Here is a 21,716-nt window from a genome sequence, read left to right as displayed (position 1 = left end):
TTAATCATCACCTGGATCATGGTATTAATCATTACCTGGATCATGGTATTAATCATTACCTGGATCATGGTATTATTCATCACCTGGATCATGGTATTAATCATCACCTGGATCATGGTATTAATCATCACCTGGATCATGGTATTAATCATCACCTGGATCATGGCATTATTCATCACCTGGATCATGGTGTGACTGGAGACCTTTAGGTAATGCATGTGTGACTGGAGACCTTTAGGTAATGTATGTGTGACTGGAGACCTTTAGGTAATGTATGTGTGACTGGAGACCTTTAGGTAATGTATGTGTGACTGGAGAACTTTAGGTAATGTATGTGTGACTGGAGACCTTTTAGGTAATGTATGTGTGACTGGAGACCTTTAGGTAATGTATGTGTGACTGGAGACCTTTAGGTAATGCATGTGTGACTGGAGACCTTTAGGTAATGCATGTGTGACTGGAGACCTTTAGGTAATGTATGTGTGACTGGAGACCTTTAGGTAATGCATGTGTGCCTGGAGACCTTTAGGCAATGTATGTGTGACTGGAGACCTTTAGGTAATGCATGTGTGACTGGAGACCTTTAGGTAATGCATGTGTGACTGGAGACCTTTAGGTAATGCATGTGTGACTGGAGACCTTTAGGTAATGCATGTGTGACTGGAGACCTTTAGGTAATGCATGTGTGACTGGAGACCTTTAGGTAATGCATGTGTGACTGGAGACCTTTAGGTAATGTATGTGTGACTGGAGACCTTTAGGTAATGCATGTGTGACTGGAGACCTTTAGGTAATGCATGTGTGACTGGAGACCTTTAGGTAATGCATGTGTGACTGGAGACCTTTATGTAATGCATGTGTGACTGGAGACCTTTAGGTAATGCATGTGTGACTGGAGACCTTTAGGTAATATATGTGTGACTGGAGACCTTTAGGTAATGCATGTGTGACTGGAGGCCTTTAGGTAATGCATGTGTGACTGGAGACCTTTAGGTAATGTATGTGTGACTGGAGACCTTTAGGTAATGTATGTGTGACTGGAGATCTGTAGGTAATGTATGTGTGACTGTAGACCTGTAGGTAATGTATGTGTGACTGGAGACCTGTAGGTAATGTATGTGTGACTGGAGACCTTTAGGTAATGTATGTGTGACTGGAGACCTTTAGGTAATGTATGTGTGACTGGAGACCTTTAGGTAATGTATGTGTGACTGGAGACCTTTAGGTAATGTATGTGTGACTGGAGACCTTTAGGTAATGTATGTGTGACTGGAGACCTTTAGGTAATGTATGTGTGCCTGGAGACCTTTAGGTAATGTATGTGTGCCTGGAGACCTTTAGGTAATGTATGTGTGACTGGAGAACTTTAGGTAATGTATGTGTGACTGGAGACCTTTTAGGTAATGTATGTGTGACTGGAGACCTTTAGGTAATGTATGTGTGACTGGAGACCTTTAGGTAATGCATGTGTGACTGGAGACCTTTAGGTAATGCATGTGTGACTGGAGAACTTTAGGTAATGTATGTGTGACTGGAGACCTTTAGGTAATGCATGTGTGCCTGGAGACCTTTAGGCAATGTATGTGTGACTGGAGACCTTTAGGTAATGCATGTGTGACTGGAGACCTTTAGGTAATGCATGTGTGACTGGAGACCTTTAGGTAATGCATGTGTGACTGGAGACCTTTAGGTAATGCATGTGTGACTGGAGACCTTTAGGTAATGCATGTGTGACTGGAGACCTTTAGGTAATGCATGTGTGACTGGAGACCTTTAGGTAATGTATGTGTGACTGGAGACCTTTAGGTAATGTATGTGTGACTGGAGACCTTTAGGTAATGTATGTGTGACTGGAGACCTTTAGGTAATGTATGTGTGACTGGAGACCTTTAGGTAATGTATGTGTGACTGGAGACCTTTAGGTAATGTATGTGTGCCTGGAGACCTTTAGGTAATGTATGTGTGCCTGGAGACCTTTAGGTAATGTATGTGTGACTGGAGACCTTTAGGTAATGTATGTGTGACTGGAGAACTTTAGGTAATGTATGTGTGACTGGAGACCTTTAGGTAATGTATGTGTGACTGGAGACCTTTAGGTAATGTATGTGTGACTGGAGACCTTTAGGTAATGCATGTGTGACTGGAGACCTTTAGGTAATGCATGTGTGACTGGAGAACTTTAGGTAATGTATGTGTGCCTGGAGACCTTTAGGTAATGCATGTGTGCCTGGAGACCTTTAGGCAATGTATGTGTGACTGGAGACCTTTAGGTAATGCATGTGTGACTGGAGACCTTTAGGTAATGCATGTGTGACTGGAGACCTTTAGGTAATGCATGTGTGACTGGAGACCTTTAGGTAATGCATGTGTGACTGGAGACCTTTAGGTAATGTATGTGTGACTGGAGACCTTTAGGTAATGCGTGTGTGACTGGAGACCTTTAGGTAATGCGTGTGTGCGTACTGTTTCTCTGTCTTTATTGGCCAAGCCTCATACAGTCAACAACAGGCCGTGTCTGGGGAAAACAGAGCGAGGTCAGGGATTCATTAATGGCTTGTATCTCGTTAACCTCCGACCCCGAGACATCTGGGAAGATGATAGAGTATCATGGCTGCATCTCAAAGGGCACCCTACTTCCTACATAGTTCACTACTTTTGACCAGGGTCCATAAGGGGACACTGGTATTAGTACTCTAACTCTCATCGTTGATTCCTTTTCCAGCCATGTACTGAACTAATGTTACTGTTGTAAAGATACTGTAGTAGTGATAGTGTAGTAATGATACTGTAGTAGTGATACTGTAGTAGTGATACTGTAGTAGTGATACTGTAGTAGTGATACTGTAGTAGTGATAGTGTAGTAATGATACTGTAGTAGTGATACTGTAGTAGTGATACTGTAGTAGTGATACTGTAGTAGTGATACTGTAGTAGTGATAGTGTAGTAATGATACTGTAGTAGTGATACTGTAGTAGTGATACTGTAGTAGTGATACTGTAGTAGTGATACTGTAGTAGTGATAGTGTAGTAGTGATAGTGTAGTAATGATACTGTAGTAGTGATACTGTAGTAGTGATACTGTAGTAGTGATAGTGTAGTAATGATACTGTAGTAGTGATACTGTAGTAGTGATACTGTAGTAGTGATACTGTAGTAGTGATACTGTAGTAATGATACAGTAGTAGAGTGATACTGTAGTAATGATACTGTAGTAGTGATACTGTAGTAGTGATACTGTAGTAGTGATACTGTAGTAGTGATACTGTAGTACAGATACTGTAGTACAGATACTGTAGTAATGATACTGTCATACATATTTGGCAATATGTACATTGTTACGTCATGCCAATAAAGCAAATTGAATTGAAAAAAAAAAATTGAATACTGTACAATAGCCTGGGGACATTCACTTCATGACAATGTAGTGGGGAAGGAATAGAAGAGAGGACAGGGTCTTTAGAGTGGACAGATCTCCTCAGACCTCAGAGGTCAGGGTTCACGTCCAGACCAGTGATCCAGACCATGTTGAGTGCTTCGGGGCTTGTTCCCAGGCCTTGGTCCCCTAAAATAGAGCTTCTCCCTGGACCCTGCTCTCTGTCTCTCCCTGTTCCCTGGCCTGTTCTGCTCTCCCCTGCTGGGACAGTTAGTTGTTTCCCACACTTATCTTCTCCTCTGTTCTCTTCTCCACTGTTCTCTTCTCCACTGTTCTCTTCTCTTCTCCACTGTTCTCTTCTCTTCTCCACTGTTCTCTTCTCTTCTCCACTGTTCTCTTCTCTTCTCCACTGTTCTCTTCTCCACTGTTCTCTTCTCTTCTCCACTGTTCTCTTCTCTTCTCCACTGTTCTCTTCTCCACTGTTCTCTTCTCTTCTCCACTGTTCTCTTCTCTTCTCCACTGTTCTCTTCTCTTCTCCTCTGTTCTCTTCTCTTCTCCACTGTTCTCTTCTCCACTGTTCTCTTCTCTTCTCCACTGTTCTCTTCTCCACTGTTCTCCTCTCCTCTCCTCTGTTCTCTTCTCTTCTCCACTGTTCTCTTCTCTTCTCCACTGTTCTCTTCTCCACTGTTCTCTTCTCTTCTCCACTGTTCTCTTCTCCACTGTTCTCTTCTCTTCTCCACTGTTCTCTTCTCTTCTCCACTGTTCTCTTCTCTTCTCCTCTGTTCTCTTCTCTTCTCCACTGTTCTCTTCTCTTCTCCACTGTTCTCCTCTCCTCTGTTCTCTTCTCCACTGTTCTCCTCTCCTCTCCTCTGTTTTCTTTTCTTCTCCACTGTTCTCTTCTCTTCTCCACTGTTCTCTCCTCTGTTCTCTTCTCCTCTGTTCTCTTCTCTTCTCCACTGTTCTCTTCTCTTCTCCACTGTTCTCTTCTCTTCTCCACTGTTCTCTTCTCTTCTCCACTGTTCTCTTCTCTTCTCCACTGTTCTCTTCTCTTCTCCACTGTTCTCTTCTCTTCTCCACTGTTCTCTTCTCCACTGTTCTCCTTCTCTTCTCCTCTGTCCTCTTGTCCTCTTCTCCTCTGTCCCCTTCTCCTCTGTCCTCTTCTCTTCTCCTCTGTCCTCTTCTCCTTTGTCTCCTATGTCCTCTTCTCCACTGTTCTCTTCTCTTCTCCTCTGTTCTCTTCTCTTCTCCACTGTTCTCTTCTCTTCTCCACTGTTCTCCTCTCCTCTGTTCTCTTCTCCACTGTTCTCCTCTCCTCTCCTCTGTTTTCTTTTCTTCTCCACTGTTCTCTTCTCTTCTCCACTGTTCTCTCCTCTGTTCTCTTCTCTTCTCCACTGTTCTCTTCTCTTCTCCACTGTTCTCTTCTCTTCTCCACTGTTCTCTTCTCTTCTCCACTGTTCTCTTCTCTTCTCCACTGTTCTCTTCTCTTCTCCACTGTTCTCTTCTCTTCTCCACTGTTCTCTTCTCTTCTCCACTGTTCTCTTCTCTTCTCCACTGTTCTCTTCTCTTCTCCACTGTTCTCTTCTCTTCTCCACTGTTCTCTTCTCTTCTCCACTGTTCTCTTCTCTTCTCCACTGTTCTCTTCTCTTCTCCACTGTTCTCTTCTCTTCTTCACTGTTCTCTTCTCTTCTCCACTGTTCTCTTCTCCACTGTTCTCCTTCTCTTCTCCTCTGTCCTCTTGTCCTCTTCTCCTCTGTCCCCTTCTCCTCTGTCCTCTTCTCTTCTCTTCTGTCCTCTTCTCCTTTGTCTCCTATGTCCTCTTCTCCACTGTTCTCCTTCTCTTCTCCCCTGTCCTCTTGTCCTCTTGTCCTCTTCTCCTCTTGTCCTCTTGTCCTCTTCTCCTCTGTCCCCTTCTCCTCTGTCCTGTCCTCTTCTCTTCTGTCCTGTCCTCTTCTCCTCTGTCCTGTCCTCTTCTCCTCTGTCCTGTCCTCTTCTCCTCTGTCCTCTTCTCCTCTGTCCTCTTCTCCTCTGTCCTCTTCTCCTCTGTCCTCTTCGGCTCTGTCCTCTTCTTCTCTGTCGTCTTCTCCTCTGTCCTCTTCTCTTCTCCTCTTCTCCTCTGTCCTCTTCTCCTCTGTCCTCTTCTCCTCTGTCCTCTTCTCCTCTGTCCTCTTCTCCTCTGTCCTCTTCTCCTCTGTCCTCTTCTCCTCTGTCCTCTTCTCTTCTCCTCCGTCCTCTTCTCCTCTGTCCTCTTCTCTTCTCCTCTGTTGTCTTCTGTTCTTCACCAGAGCTCAGCTGAGTATCAGCTGACTGAAACAGAGTTAATCTATAACTGGGTTGATTGTCTTACAGAAATAACCTATTACTTATAGAGAGAACACAAGGCTCTGTCTCTGAATGGCGTGTGTGTGGTGGACTAGTCTGCCATTCTATTCCTGTGCTTGTTGTCAGAACCCCTCCAGCTCTGCGTCAGTCCAATCAGAACAACTAACTGAATGTTGAATAAAACAGATTCTCCTTGTTGTTTTTGTGTCTCAGGTCTGAACTATAGAGGAGCTTAGTTTTACACACACACACACACACACACACACACACACACACACACACACACACACACACACACACACACACACACACACACACACACACACACACACACACACACACACACACACACACACACACAAGAAACGTGTTCAACAATCAGGTGCCACAAAATAAAGGTTGATGCTGGGGGGTCTCCAGTGAGCTGGATATATCAGGGAGGAAAAACGCATCAGGCTCAGGAAAGGACGTTGAAGGAGTGGGTTTTGGATCAGACCCAGAAAGGGAGGTACTGAGTGGCATTAACACACACACACACACACACACACACACACACACACACACACACACACACACACACACACACACACACACACACACACACACACACACCACTCTGGGTCCAGCCAGTCAGTCCATGATGGCGTAATACAACTGGGTGGAGGGAGAGAGGTGGGTGATGTCATTCTGAGAGAGGGGGAGAGAGGAGAGAGGGAGGAGAAAAAGAGGGAGGAGGAGAGAGAGAGAGGAAGGGGGAGAAAAAGAGGGAGGAGGAGAGAGAAGGAGGAAGGGGGAGAGAGAGAGGGAGGAAGGGGGAGAGAGGGAGAAAAGAGAGAGATAGAGAGGGAGGGAGGAAAGGGGGGAGAGAAGAAAACTAAAGTGTGATTAAAGTGGAATGTTGTGTGTATATCTGGGACTGTTAAGAATGTGGTGGGAGATATGTGTTTCCGTGAACAGAACTAATGGACCAGAGAGAGGTCAAGGCCGTTCTCTAACAGGCAGAGAGAGGTCAAGGCCGTTCTCTAACAGGCAGAGAGAGGTCAAGGGCGTTCTCTAACAGGCAGAGAGAGGTCAAGGCCGTTCTCTAACAGGCAGAGAGGTCAAGGGCGTTCTCTAACAGGCAGAGAGGTCAAGGCCGTTCTCTAACAGGCAGAGAGGTCAAGGCCGTTCTCTAACAGGCAGAGAGGTCAAGGGCGTTCTCTAACAGGCAGAGAGGTCAAGGCCGTTCTCTAACAGGCAGAGAGGTCAAGGGCGTTCTCTAACAGGCAGAGAGGTCAAGGCCGTTCTCTAACAGGCAGAGAGAGGTCAAGGCCGTTCTCTAACAGGCAGAGAGAGGTCAAGGGCGTTCTCTAACAGGCAGAGAGGTCAAGGCCGTTCTCTAACAGGCAGAGAGAGGTCAAGGCCGTTCTCTAACAGGCAGAGAGAGGTCAAGGCCGTTCTCTAACAGGCAGAGAGAGGTCAAGGGCGTTCTCTAACAGGCAGAGAGAGGTCAAGGGCGTTCTCTAACAGGCAGAGAGAGGTCAAGGGCGTTCTCTAACAGGCAGAGAGAGGTCAAGGGCGTTCTCTAACAGGCAGAGAGAGGTCAAGGGCGTTCTCTAGCAGGCAGAGAGGTCAAGGGCGTTCTCTAGCAGGCAGGGAGAGGTCAAGGCCGTTCTCTAACAGGCTAGCAGGCAGAGAGAGGTCAAGGCCGTTCTCTAACAGGCAGAGAGAGGTCAAGGCCGTTCTCTAACAGGCAGAGAGAGGTCAAGGCCGTTCTCTAACAGGCAGAGAGAGGTCAAGGCCGTTCTCTAACAGGCAGAGAGAGGTCAAGGCCGTTCTCTAACAGGCAGAGAGAGGTCAAGGCCGTTCTCTAGCAGGCAGAGAGAGGTCAAGGCCGTTCTCTAACAGGCAGAGAGAGGTCAAGGCCGTTCTCTAACAGGCAGAGAGAGGTCAAGGCCGTTCTCTAACAGGCAGAGAGAGGTCAAGGCCGTTCTCTAACAGGCTAGCAGGCAGAGAGAGGTCAAGGCCGTTCTCTAGCAGGCAGAGAGAGGTCAAGGCCGTTCTCTAACAGGCTAGCAGGCAGAGAGGTCAAGGCCGTTCTCTAACAGGCTAGCAGGCAGAGAGGTCAAGGCCCTTCTCTAACAGGCAGAGAGAGGTCAAGGCCCTTCTCTAACAGGCAGAGAGAGGTCAAGGCCGTTCTCTAACAGGCTAGCAGGCAGAGAGGTCAAGGCCCTTCTCTAACAGGCAGAGAGAGGTCAAGGCCCTTCTCTAACAGGCAGAGATAGGTCAAGGCCGTTCTCTAACAGGCTAGCAGGCAGAGAGAGGTCAAGGCCGTTCTCTAACAGGCAGAGAGAGGTCAAGGCCCTTCTCTAACAGGCAGAGATAGGTCAAGGCCGTTCTCTAACAGGCTAGCAGGCAGAGAGAGGTCAAGGCCGTTCTCTAACAGGCAGAGAGAGGTCAAGGCCGTTCTCTAACAGGCTGGCAGGCAGAGAGAGGTCAAGGCCGTTCTCTAAGAGGCTGGCAGGCAGAGAGAGGTCAAGGCCGTTCTCTAACAGGCAGAGAGAGGTCAAGGCCGTTCTCTAACAGGCAGAGAGAGGTCAAGGCCGTTCTCTAACAGGCAGAGAGAGGTCAAGGCCGTTCTCTAACAGGCTAGCAGGCAGAAAGAGGTCAAGGCCGTTCTCTAACAGGCAGAGAGAGGTCAAGGCCGTTCTCTAACAGGCTAGCAGGCAGAGAGAGGTCAAGGCCGTTCTCTAACAGGCAGAGAGAGGTCAAGGCCGTTCTCTAACAGGCAGAGAGAGGTCAAGGCCGTTCTCTAACAGGCAGAGAGGTCAAGGCCGTTCTCTAACAGGCTAGCAGGCAGAGAGAGGTCAAGGCCGTTCTCTAACAGGCAGAGAGAGGTCAAGGCCGTTCTCTAACAGGCTAGCAGGCAGAGAGAGGTCAAGGCCGTTCTCTAACAGGCAGAGAGGTCAGCTCTGATTACCTTGCAGTCTCACCAGAACTGGTTCATAACTACCTGCTTCGGGGCTACTTCTGAAAGTTCACCTTTTGGTTGAATTTAAGAAAGAGAGACACACATGACATAGGCCTTCCAGATCTCATCCATTAAAGTCCCCAGACAACCGGTTAAGATAGAAACACACACACGACGACTTCACTAACACAAGCGACAACACAGACAGAGTATGAGAGAAGATCATTGGCAGCTGGTCAGCTTGAGTTTTACTACGGTAAAGACAAAAAGGAAGAGGGAGTGAAACAGAGAGAAATAGAGAAACAGGGAGAGAAATAGAGAAACAGGGAGAGAAACAGGGAGAAAAGAGAGAGAAACAGGGTGAAAAGAGAGAGAAACAGGGTGAAAAGAGAGAGAAACAGGGTGAAAAGAGAGAGAAACAGGGTGAAAAGAGAGAGAAACAGGGTGAAAAGAGAGAAACTGGGAGAAAAGAGAGAGAAACAGGGAGAAAAGAGAGAGAAACAGGGAGAAAAGAGAAACAGGGTGAAAAGAGAGAGAAACAGGGAGAAAAGAGAGAGAAACAGGGTGAAAAGAGAGAGAAACAGGGTGAAAAGAGAGAGAAACAGGGAGAAAAGAGAGAGAAACAGGGTGAAAAGAGAGAGAAACAGGGTGAAAAGAGAGAGAAACAGGGAGAAAAGAGAGAGAAACAGGGAGAAAAGAGAGAGAAACAGGGAGAAAAGAGAGAGAAACAGGGTGAAAAGAGAGAGAAACAGGGTGAAAAGAGAGAGAAACAGGGTGAAAAGAGAGAGAAACAGGGAGAAAAGAGAGAGAAACAGGGTGAAAAGAGAGAGAAACAGGGTGAAAAGAGAGAGAAACAGGGTGAAAAGAGAGAGAAACAGGGTGAAAAGATAGAGAAACAGGGTGAAAAGAGAGAAACTGGGAGAAAAGAGAGAGAAACAGGGAGAAAAGAGAGAGAAACAGGGAGAAAAGAGAGAAACAGGGTGAAAAGAGAGAGAAACAGGGAGAAAAGAGAGAGAAACAGGGAGAAAAGAGAGAGAAACAGGGTGAAAAGAGAGAGAAACAGGGTGAAAAGAGAAACAGGGTGAAAAGAGAGAGAAACAGGGAGAAAAGAGAGAAACAGGGAGAAAAGAGAGAGAAACAGGGAGAAAAGAGAGAGAAACAGGGAGAAAAGAGAGAGAAACAGGGAGAAAAGAGAGAGAAACAGGGAGGAAGAGAGAGAGAAACAGGGTGAAAAGAGAGAGAAACAGGGTGTAAAGAGAGAGAAACAGGGTGAAAAGAGAGAGAAACAGGGTGAAAAGAGAGAGAAACAGGGTGAAAAGAGAGAGAAACAGGGAGAAAAGAGAGAGAAACAGGGAGAAAAGAGAGAGAAACAGGGTGAAAAGAGAGAGAAACAGGGTGAAAAGAGAGAGAAACAGGGTGAAAAGAGAGAGAAACAGGGAGAAAAGAGAGAGAAACAGGGAGAAAAGAGAGAGAAACAGGGTGAAAAGAGAGAGAAACAGGGTGAAAAGAGAGAGAAACAGGGTGAAAAGAGAGAGAAACAGGGTGAAAAGAGAGAGAAACAGGGTGAAAAGAGAGAGAAACAGGGTGAAAAGAGAGAGAAACAGGGTGAAAAGAGAGAGAAACAGGGTGAAAAGAGAGAGAAACAGGGTGAAAAGAGAGAGAAACAGGGAGAAAAGAGAGAGAAACAGGGTGAAAAGAGAGAGAAACAGGGTGAAAAGAGAGAGAAACAGGGTGAAAAGAGAGAGAAACAGGGTGAAAAGAGAGAGAAACAGGGAGAAAAGAGAGAGAAACAGGGTGAAAAGAGAGAGAAACAGGGAGAAAAGAGAGAGAAACAGGGTGAAAAGAGAGAGAAACAGGGTGAAAAGAGAGAGAAACAGGGTGAAAAGAGAGAGAAACAGGGTGAAAAGAGACACAGAAAGAGAGAGAAGGTGGAGCTGTATTCCTTCAGACAGGAATAGTGTCATATTAGGATGTCAGAATATTTCAACAATTCACATTCCCTTTCATGCTGCAAACAACTTGGCCAATCAAAAGCCTCCAAAGCACGCTGGAGCTTGTCCTATCAGCTATGGGAACTGGGAATCTAAACGGACGACACTAGTATTGTGTTTTTGAAGATGTAGATTGTGTCTCAAATGGCACCCTAATACCTACATAGTGCACTATATGGGAATAGGGTGCCATTCTGGGGTACGTTCAAGCCTCTCCAGGCCTTAGGGCACCAAACAGAAACCACCTTATCACTCCCTGCTGCACAGATATCAGGAATGACCTAATAACCATCAGAGGAGAACAGAGAGAAAACATGGAGGAGTCAGACCCAGAAATCAGCATGGGAGTAGTGGGAGTTGACTGTAGAGGGGAGGAGGGAGGATGAGGGGAGGAGGAAGGAGGAGGAGGGGGGAGCAGGGAGGAGGGGGGCAGCAGAGAGAAAATAATAGCAGAGGTAGATAGAGAGAGAGAGGCCAACACAACCGGTGATAAGATGAAGACCAGGACAAAGCCCCTTGATGTCATGTCCCAGGCAGCAGTATGATGTTGACCAGCTGTGTCTGGGATGCCATGTCTCTCTTCCTGTGGACAGATAGAACCACAATCACAGCTCTGTATTCAGGGAGAGATCAAAATGTCTCCAAGGAATCCAGAAGGTTCTTCTCCTCAATGGAGGGCACTTTGTCCAGCGTACTTTCTTGGCTCACGGCGATGCCAAAGGTCATGTTCGTGACCTTGTTTCAAAGTTCGCTGAACGTCGGACCTTTTGTGTTTCAGAAGGACTCACCGGTCAAGCCTTCGGTGGCCGAGTTGGCTGGGAGATTCAAAGATCACGCCATACCGACACCAACTCCAAACGACCAGGTAAAGTCTGTGGTAAAGTTGTCATGTCTGTCTGTCTCCTCCTCTGTCGTTGATGGTTAACTCACTGGTTTATCCTCTATAATGGAGGGTGTAGACACGTGTTGTATAGTATACTCAAAACTTCTGTACTTTTTAAATACTAAAGACACGAAGAAGAAGAAAATGGTTCGGTACAATCATTTTTTGTTACTTTGGGTATTTTTATTAAATGTGTCTCACGCTGTCTACTGATTGAGAGAGGATCAAGTCTGTCAACGCAGCCGATGTCCCCTTAAAGACACCGTGTCTGGTCCACCTGGACTCACTGCTGGCTCTAGTCTGTCCTGAGGAACCACTGGGAGTCTGTCCTGAGGAACCACTCGGAGTCTGTCCTGAGGAACCACTGGGAGTCTGTCCTGAGGAACCACTGGGAGTCTGTCCTGAGGAACCACTGGGAGTCTGTCCTGAGGAACCACTGGGAGTCTGTCCTGAGGAACCACTGGGAGTCTGTCCTGAGGAACCACTGGGAGTCTGTCCTGAGGAACCACTGGGAGTCTGTCCTGAGGAACCTCTGGGAGTCTGTCCTGAGGAACCACTGGGAGTCTGTCCTGAGGAACCACTGGGAGTCTGTCCTGAGGAACCACTGGGAGTCTGTCCTGAGGAACCACTGGGAGTCTGTCCTGAGGAACCACTGGGAGTCTGTCTTGAGGAACCTCTGGGAGTCTGTCCTGAAGAACCACTGGGAGTCTGTCCTGAGGAACCACTGGGAGTCTGTCCTGAGGAACCACTGGGAGTCTGTCCTGAGGAACCACTGGGAGTCTGTCCTGAGGAACCACTGGGAGTCTGTCCTGAGGAACCACTGGGAGTCTGTCCTGAGGAACCACTGGGAGTCTGTCCTGAGGAACCTCTGGGAGTCTGTCCTGAGGAACCACTGGGAGTCTGTCCTGAGGAACCACTGGGAGTCTGTCCTGAGGAACCTCTGGGAGTCTGGACTGTATCATGTTATCTCCTCTCTCATACTGACTCTAGTCTGTCCTGAGGAACCACTGGGAGTCTGGACTGTATCATGTTATCTCCCCTCTCATAGTGACTCTAGTCTGGACTGTATCATGTTATCTCTCCTCTCATACTGACTAGTCTGTCCTGAGGAACCACTGGGAGTCTGGACTGTACCATGTTATCTCTCCTCTCATACTGACTCTAGTCTGTCCTGAGGAACCACAGGGAGTCTGTCCTGAGGAACCTCTGGGAGTCTGGACTGCATCATGTTATCTCCTCTCTCATACTGACTCTAGTCTGTCTTGAGGAACCACTGGGAGTCTGTCCTGAGGAACCACTGGGAGTCTGTCCTGAGGAACCTCTGGGAGTCTGGACTGTTTCATGTTATCTCCCCTCTCATACTGACTCTAGTCTGTCCTGAGGAACCACTGGGAGTCTGTCCTGAGGAACCACTGGGAGTCTGGACTGTACCATGTTATCTCCCCTCTCATACTGACTCTAGTATGTCCTGAGGAACCACTGGGAGTCTGTCCTGAGGAACCACTGGGAGTCTGGACTGCATCATGTTATCTCCTCTCTCATACTGACTCTAGTCTGTCCTGAGGAACCACTGGGAGTCTGGACTGAGGAACCACTGGGAGTCTGGACTGTGTCATGTTATCTCCCCTCTCATACTGCACAGAAATGAACACACTTGAATAATGCAACAGGGCATGTAGAAATTTTGCAACCGTTCATTTCTGTTCGCTAGAAGACTTTACAATGCAAGAACAAAAGATACCGGTAGCTTCCAGCTTCCTAGGCTAACTTTCCTTGCTAGCTTCCAGCTTCCTAGGCTAACTTTCCTTGCTAGCTTCCAGCTTCCTAGGCTAACTTTCCTTGCTAGCTTCCAGCTTCCTAGGCTAACTTTCCTTGCTAGCTTCCAGCTTCCTAGGCTAACTTTCCTTGCTAGCTTCCAGCTCCCTAGGCTAACTTTCCTTGCTAGCTTCCAGCTTCCTAGGCTAACTTTCCTTGCTAGCTTCCAGCTTCCTAGGCTAACTTTCCTTGCTAGCTTCCAGCTTCCTAGGCTAACATCAATTCACTACCCTACTACTGTGTTTGTGGTAATATGCAGAACCAAAACGCAAAGTATGCTGATTGTCACTAAAAACTATAGTCGTCGCCAAACAAACGTTATTCATTCACTACCTGGCCCTTGCCTCAGTCACATCTCTCCTGTCTCTCTCTATTCAATTCAATTAAATTCAAGGGGCTTTATTGGCATGGGAAACATGTGTTAACATTGCCAAAGCAAGTGAGATAGATAATATACAAAAGTGAAATAAACAATACAAATTAACAGTAAACATTTACACATACAGAAGTTTCAAAACAGTAAAGACATTACAAATGTCATATTATATATATACAGTGTTGTAACAATGTACAAATGTTTAAAGCACACAAGTTAAAATAAGTAAGCATAAATATGGGTTGTATTTACAATGGTGTTTGTTTTTCACTGGTTGCCCTTTTCTTGTGACAACAGGTCACAAATATTGCTGCTGTGATGGCACACTGTGGAATTTCACCCAGTAGATATGGGTGTTTATCAAAATTGGATTTGTTTTCGAATTCTTTGTGGATCTCTCTCTCGCTGTGTGAATTACATCATTAGGTCTTAAAGAGACAGCGCACACTTTTATTTAAAAAAAAAAAAGTTATTGATCAGTAACAGTAAAATAAGTCCCTTATGGAAAGCAAACAGATTGTTTTACATCTGTAGCACCATGAAATCAGCCCACACAAGCTCAATAACTCAATGCATCCACACACTCCTATTGAATAGGCATTCACCTGTATTTTTGAATAGGCCTAGGCTACATCTTTATTTATCCAGTTTATCAATAGATAGAGATTTACCAGTCAAATAAATTAGGAACCATAATATTACGTAGTTAGATTGGTAAAGAAAAAACAAAGTCAAATTGATTGTATAATTAATCCATACATGGCTGTCTCTGAAAAATTGTCATCAAACATTTGAAATGTATTGAACTCAAAAGATCTGTCTGGATCAAGTGCCTCTGTTCTCTCTCTATGACTTTGGCTAATACACCTTCTCTTTTTCCTCTGGTATTGTTTTTGTTATCGTTTTAGTATTTAGTATTGTGATGGTACCGTGGTTCTTCGTGTAAAAGTTGTGTCATACTGCAACACACCTTGCCGGCTGGCCACATAATTCTATGGTACGTTATTTAATTGTCAGCCATTGTTACCATCACAATGCTAGTTTGACCACTAGAGGGCATCTTTGAGAAGCGTTTGATAAGCCTTCAATATAGTGGCTGTACTAGAGAATTGAAAACCTTTTTTTTGTAAGAACATAGTATATGGGATTGATTTTAAGAAATGTAGCTTAATTAATTTGCTTAATATTATAGTGTTTTCTATTCCAAGAAAAACAAAACCCTCAGAGTTTCCGTCAGGAAAATATGGCGCTGTACAACGTGACCGGTCGGGAGTAGGCTACAGTACTAAGAGCATAACATTTCCACACCCTAATTGTAGTCTAACCAATACTCAAACGGAGATTCAGTTAAAATAACATCTCATTGATTTATCAAGACCAGTCCCTACGCTTGTCTCAGAGCAGCGCAAAACGGGTGCTGAAATAGTTGACCACAGCGGGTAGGCTACTGCTTCAAATCCTATTGCTTCTAACTTCAATATGCTCTTTAAATAAATAAGACCTACACCACTTTTAACAGCACATTACTCAACACTAGTGAGACTCATGTCGCCTAAGGTAGGCCTACAGTATATCAGATTTTTTTTTTTTTTCAATGACGTAACTCTCCACCAATAATTCGATTTAGAGGATTGGAGGATTCTAAATTAATATCTAAGGGGCTTTTATATAATTCAAAATTAATTAATGATAATAATCGCTTTGTTTAAAAAATAACTGTATTTTAGAGATTATTTTGATTTCAAATAACCTAAAGTAAGTGAGAAAAAGGCCATTCTTGAACATGGGCTGAGACATTATTACTCATTTGTAAATAAAGGCAGTTTGTTATTTAGAATGATTTATTTCTGTTTTTAGAGAGAGAGAGAAACCAAAAGCCCACCGTCGCCTCATGGGTCTCCCGGTCACGGCTGACACTGGTATCGGACCAGCATCTGTAGCAATGCAGTTTGCATTGTATTATATTGTGATACTAATCCTGGTATCGTGACAACACTAGTATAGAGGATACCAATGCCCGAATGCCTGTATTTGAATACCTGAAGTATTATCTGAATGCCTGTATTTGTATCTGAATGCCTGTATTTGTATCTGAATGCCTGTATTTTTATCTGAATGCCTGTATTTGTATCTGAATGCCTGTATTTGTATCTGAATGCCTGTATTTGTATCTGAATGCCTGTATTTGTATCTGAATGCCTGAAGTATTATCTGAATGCCTGTATTTGTATCTGAATGCCTGTATTTGTATCTGAATGCCTGTATTTGTATCTGAATGACTGTATTTGTATCTGAATGCCTGTACTTGTATCTGAATGCCTGTATTTGTATCTGAATGCCTGTATTTGTATCTGAGTGACTGTATTTGTATCTGAATGCCTGTATTTGTATGTAACTATTCTGTCATTGTGTTGCAGAGGAAGCCTGTTAAAAGGAGACCTCCTCCGTGCTCCCTGCAGCTCCACACCGGTAAACCTGACCATGGTGAACCGGAGGTACAAGTTGTCAACTCTGTTTTAGACATAAAATGTCATGTTGCAATTAGGAAAAAAATGGAAAATGCTAATTTGGCTACGAGGAAATTTCACCTTTTTCAACAAAAGGCCTGGAAATTACCTTTTAAATGTCAAGCGTGCCTGAGTGATGTTTTTGGGTCTGTTAGTTGTCTTCTTTCTGGGGATTGCTTTCTAGTGGTCTGTCTCTGTCATCACCATCTTGGCCTTATAGTGGCAACTGTCTCTGTTAACTCTTTGGTGTCTGTCGTGTCCATAGAAACCCAGCATCGTCTCTCCGCACCCCCCCAAAGTCAAGATGAAGAGTTCCAGGAGTTACCCCCTCATCGAGAAGCTGCAGGTCAGTATATCACTGTCTGTGTGTTGCTGTCCAAGTCTTGGCCTAGCTGATCTCAGATCTGACAACGATATAGTTTGAGAAGTTGACTGACAAAAAAACTCTCCCCCGTCAAGATCTGGTACCAGCTTTTGTTTGCACTTTCAAATCACTCCTTACAGAATAGTTTTTTCAATGTGCCTCAAAACAAAGTAAAACCTTTTAGTAGATGTTGTAGCAGGAAACAACCAAGGCTTTATCTCTCTGACTTGGCATGTTTTAGCCTTGTTCACCGTGTCTTCGTTTAGGCTTCTCTTAAGAAACAGGATATCCTGATCCTTGTCTTGCGGTCAAAATCTAATGCCAACTTTCTACTCTGCATGTTTATTCTAAATGCTCTAGAGATCTCTGTCTGACACAGAGGCCAGTAGATGTGCTCTAGAGATCTCTGTCTGACACAGAGGCCAGTAGAGGTGCTCTAGAGATCTCTGTCTGACACAGAGGCCAGTAGATGTGCTCTAGAGATCTCAGTCTGACACAGAGGCCAGTAGAGGTGCTCTAGAGATCTCTGTCTGACACAGAGGCCAGTAGAGGTACTCTAGAGATCTCTGTTTGACACAGAGGTCAGTAGAGGTGCTCTAGAGATCTCTGTCTTACACAGAGGCCAGTAGAGGTGCTCTAGAGATCTCTGTCTGACACAGAGGCCAGTAGAGGTGCTCTAGAGATCTCTGTTTGACACAGAGGCCAGTAGAGGTGCTCTAGAGATCTCTGTCTGACACAGAGGCCAGTAGATGTGCTCTAGAGATCTCAGTCTGACACAGAGGCCAGTAGAGGTGCTCTAGAGATCTCTGTCTGACACAGAGGCCAGTAGAGGTGCTCTAGAGATCTCTGTTTGACACAGAGGTCAGTAGAGGTGCTCTAGAGATCTCTGTCTTACACAGAGGCCAGTAGAGGTGCTCTAGAGATCTCTGTCTGACACAGAGGCCAGTAGAGGTGCTCTAGAGATCTCTGTTTGACACAGAGGCCAGTAGAGGTGCTCTAGAGATCTCTGTCTGACACAGAGGCCAGTAGAGGTGCTCTAGAGATCTCTGTCTGACACAGAGGCCAGTAGAGGTGCTCTAGAGATCTCTGTCTGACACAGAGGCCAGTAGAGGTGCTCTAGAGATCTCTGTCTGACACAGAGGCCAGTAGAGGTGCTCTATAGACCTCTGTTTGACACAGAGGCCAGTAGAGGTGCTCTAGAGTTCTCTGTCTGACACAGAGGCCAGTAGAGGTGCTCTAGAGTTCTCTGTTTGACACAGAGGCCAGTAGAGGTGCTCTAGAGATCTCTGTCTGACACAGAGGCCAGTAGAGGTGCTCTAGAGATCTCTGTCTGACACAGAGGCCAGTAGAGGTGCTCTAGAGTTCTCTGTCTGACACAGAGGCCAGTAGAGGTGCTCTAGAGATCTCTGTCTGACACAGAGGCCAGTAGAGGTGCTCTAGAGTTCTCTGTCTGACACAGAGGCCAGTAGAGGTGCTCTAGAGTTCTCTGTCTGACACAGAGGCCAGTAGAGGTGCTCTAGAGATCTCTGTCTGACACAGAGGCCAGTAGAGGTGCTCTAGAGTTCTCTGTCTGACACAGAGGCCAGTAGAGGTGCTCTAGAGATCTCTGTCTGACACAGAGGCCAGTAGAGGTGCTCTAGAGATCTCTGTCTGACACAGAGGCCAGTAGAGGTGCTCTAGAGATCTCTGTCTGACACAGAGGCCAGTAGAGGTGCTTGATAAACATAAAAACCCACAGAAGAAAAATGATATTCTGTGTCACTCATTTCTGCTTAATTTGTATGAAACGGATACCGTTAATTTTACTGTAATATGGGGCAAAACAGACGGAGTTGTGAACATGTAAAACTATATTTGGTCTCCAAATGTTTATTGAAAACGTACATTTGCCCAATAAGCACTTGTTTTCTATCAAATACTGTACATTGTTACAGCGAATTTTGGCCGTTTTAGCAAAGACATGAGATCAGTCAAAACACCTCAAAGACATAGTACCAAGAAACAAATGAAAACTAGCTGAAACAAGACACCTACGATCCCCCCACACGGAAGCTTCTAGTCATCTCAGCTATTTGACTGTTCAGAATCATAATAAGGTAACTGGCTCTGTCGATCTGCATCATTTTGGTTCGTCAGCCGACCTGTCTCTATTCATACGGACTTGGCATCGCATTTTTGTTGTAGTGTAACCGAGGCAACGACAAGCTTAGGATACCAGTATACAGCTGTACTGTCATGTTAGTTGGCTGAACAATGTTTTGCTGTGGATTTTATTTCTGACACAAAACCGCCACCTAGTGGTATGTGTATGTCAGGTCATGAATACCCCCATCCAGCCACGTGTGAGTGGTGAGAGAGAGGTGGGGGGAAGGGCCCAAAGCCTTGAACACTCTTCAATCGGCTGACATTGATGAGCTAATGAGCTCAAGGAAAGAGAGAGAGAGTGAGCGAGAGAGAGAGAGAGAGAGAGAAAGAGAGACGAGACAGAGAGCTCAAGGCCATTCTCTGACAGGCTGGCAGGCAGATTTACATCACAACTCTCACCTCGGCTCGGACAGAAGCTGTTGGGAGAAGACATGGGACAGAATGGTTGTCGCTTCTCTCTCTTCCTCTTCTCCCCCGTCCAGGTAGGAAAGAACGAGGATGTTAGAGGGAGGATGTGTTCTGTAGGATGACTCCGGTTACTGGTCCATAGTTAGGACTGGTTGGTAGTTGTGTTGTGTCAGATGTATTGTGTTGAATAGAGGGCACTTAAGGATACTGTACGATCATGATTAATGTTGTTTCTAAAGCAGGATAAGGACAGTAATCTCTGTCTCTCTGTCTCTCTCTGTCTCTCTGTCTTTCTCTGTCTCTCTCTCTGTCTCTCTCTCTCTGTCTCTCCATCTGTCTCTCTCTGTCTCTGTCTCTGTCTCTCTGTCTCTCTCTGTCTCTGTCTTTCTCTGTCTCTCTCTCTGTCTCTCTCTCTCTGTCTCTCCATCTGTCTCTCTCTGTCTCTCTGTCTCTGTCTCTCTGTCTCTCTCTCTGTCTCTCTCTCTGTCTCTCTCTCTGTCTCTCTCTCTCTCTCACTCTCTCTCTCTCTCTGTCTCTCACTTTCTCTTTCTCTGTCTCTCTCTCTGTCTCTCACTTTCTCTGTCTGTCTCTCTCTCTGTCCTGTTCTATGACGCAGGTAAAAATCTGCTTGGTGCCAACACAGCTTTTCTGGGGGAATAGAGTGGGTCAGTGTCTATGTGAATAGAGAGGGGGGGGGGGGGGTCAGTGTCTATGTGAATAGGAGGAGTGGGTCAGTGTCTATGTGAATAGGAGGAGTGGGTCAGTGTCTATGTGAATAGGAGGAGTGGGTCAGTGTCTATGTGAATAGGAGGAGTGGGGCAGTGTCTATGTGAATAGAGGAGTGGATCAGTGTCTATGTGAATAGGAGGGGTGGGGCAGTGTCTGTGAATAGAGAGGGGGGGGGGGGGTCCAGTGTCTATGTGAACAGGAGGAGTGGGTCAGTGTCTATGTGAATAGGAGGAGTGGGTCAGTGTCTATGTGAATAGGAGGGGTGGGTCAGTGTCTATGTGAATAGAGGAGTGGATCAGTGTCTATGTGAATAGGAGGAGTGGGTCAGTGTCTATGTGAATAGAGAGGGGGGGGGGGGGTCCAGTGTCTATGTGAATAGGAGGAGTGGGTCAGTGTCTATGTGAATAGGAGGAGTGGGTCAGTGTCTATGTGAATAGAGGGGGGGGGGGGGGTCAGTGTCTATGTGAATAGAGGGGGGGGGGGGTAGGGGTCAGTGTCTATGTGAATAGGAGGAGTGGGTCAGTGTCTATGTGAATAGGAGGAGTGGGCCAGTGTCTATGTGAATAGAGGGGGGGGGGGGGGGTCAGTGTCTATGTGAATAGGAGGAGTGGGTCAGTGTCTATGTGAATAGGAGGAGTGGGCCAGTGTCTATGTGAATAGAGGGGGGGGGGGGGGGGGTCAGTGTCTATGTGAATAGGAGGAGTGGGTCAGTGTCTATGTGAATAGGAGGAGTGGGTCAGTGTCTATGTGAATAGGAGGAGTGGGTCAGTGTGAATAGGAGGGGGGGGTCAGTGTCTATGTGAATAGGAGGAGTGGGTCAGTGTGAATAGGAGGAGTGGGTCAGTGTGAATAGGAGGAGTGGGTCAGTGTCTATGTGAATAGGAGGAGTGAGTCAGTGTCTATGTGAATAGGAGGAGTGGGTCAGTGTCTATGTGAATAGGAGGGGGGGGTCAGTGTCTATGTGAATAGGAGGGGTGGGTCAGTGTCTATGTGAATAGGAGGAGTGGGTCAGTGTCTATGTGAATAGGAGGGGTGGGTCAGTGTCTATGTGAATAGGAGGAGTGGGTCAGTGTCTATGTGAATAGGAGGAGTGGGTCAGTGTCTATGTGAATAGGAGGAGTGGTTCAGTGTCTATGTGAATAGGAGGAGTGGGTCAGTGTCTATGTGAATAGGAGGAGTGGGTCAGTGTCTATGTGAATAGGAGGAGTGGGTCAGTGTCTATGTGAATAGGAGGAGTGGGTCAGTGTGAATAGGAGGAGTGGGTCAGTGTCTATGTGAATAGGAGGAGTGGGTCAGTGTCTATGTGAATAGGAGGGGTGGGTCAGTGTGAATAGGAGGAGTGGGTCAGTGTCTATGTGAATAGGAGGAGTGGGTCAGTGTCTATGTGAATAGAGGGGGGGGGGGGGTCAGTGTCTATGTGAATAGAGGGGGGGGGGAGGGGTCAGTGTCTGTGAATAGGAGGAGTGGGTCAGTGTCTATGTGAATAGGAGGAGTTGGTCAGTGTCTATGTGAATAGGAGGGGTGGGTCAGTGTCTATGTGAATAGGAGGAGTGGGTCAGTGTCTATGTGAATAGGAGGGGTGGGTCAGTGTCTATGTGAATAGGAGGAGTGGGTCAGTGTCTATGTGAATAGGAGGAGTGGGTCAGTGTCTATGTGAATAGAGAGGGGGGGGGGGGTCCAGTGTCTATGTGAATAGGAGGAGTGGGTCAGTGTCTATGTGAATAGGAGGAGTGGGTCAGTGTCTATGTGAATAGGAGGAGTGGGTCAGTGTCTATGTGAATAGGAGGAGTGGGTCAGTGTGAATAGGAAGGGAGGGTCAGTGTCTATGTGAATAGGAGGAGTGGGTCAGTGTCTA

At 46.1% G+C, this 21,716-nt stretch overlaps 1 protein-coding gene across 1 annotated transcript in view; it reads left to right on the top strand.

The window, feature by feature from the left end:
• The window catches only part of zgc:153184 (uncharacterized protein LOC751652 homolog), a 73,044-nt gene that overhangs the window by 28,053 nt on the left and 23,275 nt on the right, over window positions 1-21,716 (top strand). Inside the window, exons 2-4 of the mRNA XM_055880768.1 lie at window positions 11,413-11,499; window positions 16,126-16,203; window positions 16,481-16,561. Of these exons, the coding sequence (XP_055736743.1) occupies window positions 11,413-11,499; window positions 16,126-16,203; window positions 16,481-16,561 (246 nt within the window). The remainder of the gene's footprint in view (window positions 1-11,412; window positions 11,500-16,125; window positions 16,204-16,480; window positions 16,562-21,716) is intronic.

The sequence above is a fragment of the Salvelinus fontinalis genome, chromosome 24 (genome assembly GCF_029448725.1).
Source record: "Salvelinus fontinalis isolate EN_2023a chromosome 24, ASM2944872v1, whole genome shotgun sequence".
In the NCBI taxonomy this organism is placed as follows: domain Eukaryota; kingdom Metazoa; phylum Chordata; class Actinopteri; order Salmoniformes; family Salmonidae; genus Salvelinus; species Salvelinus fontinalis.
The sequence above is the reverse complement of the archived record's forward strand: the minus strand, read 5'-3'. Positions and strand labels throughout refer to the sequence as shown.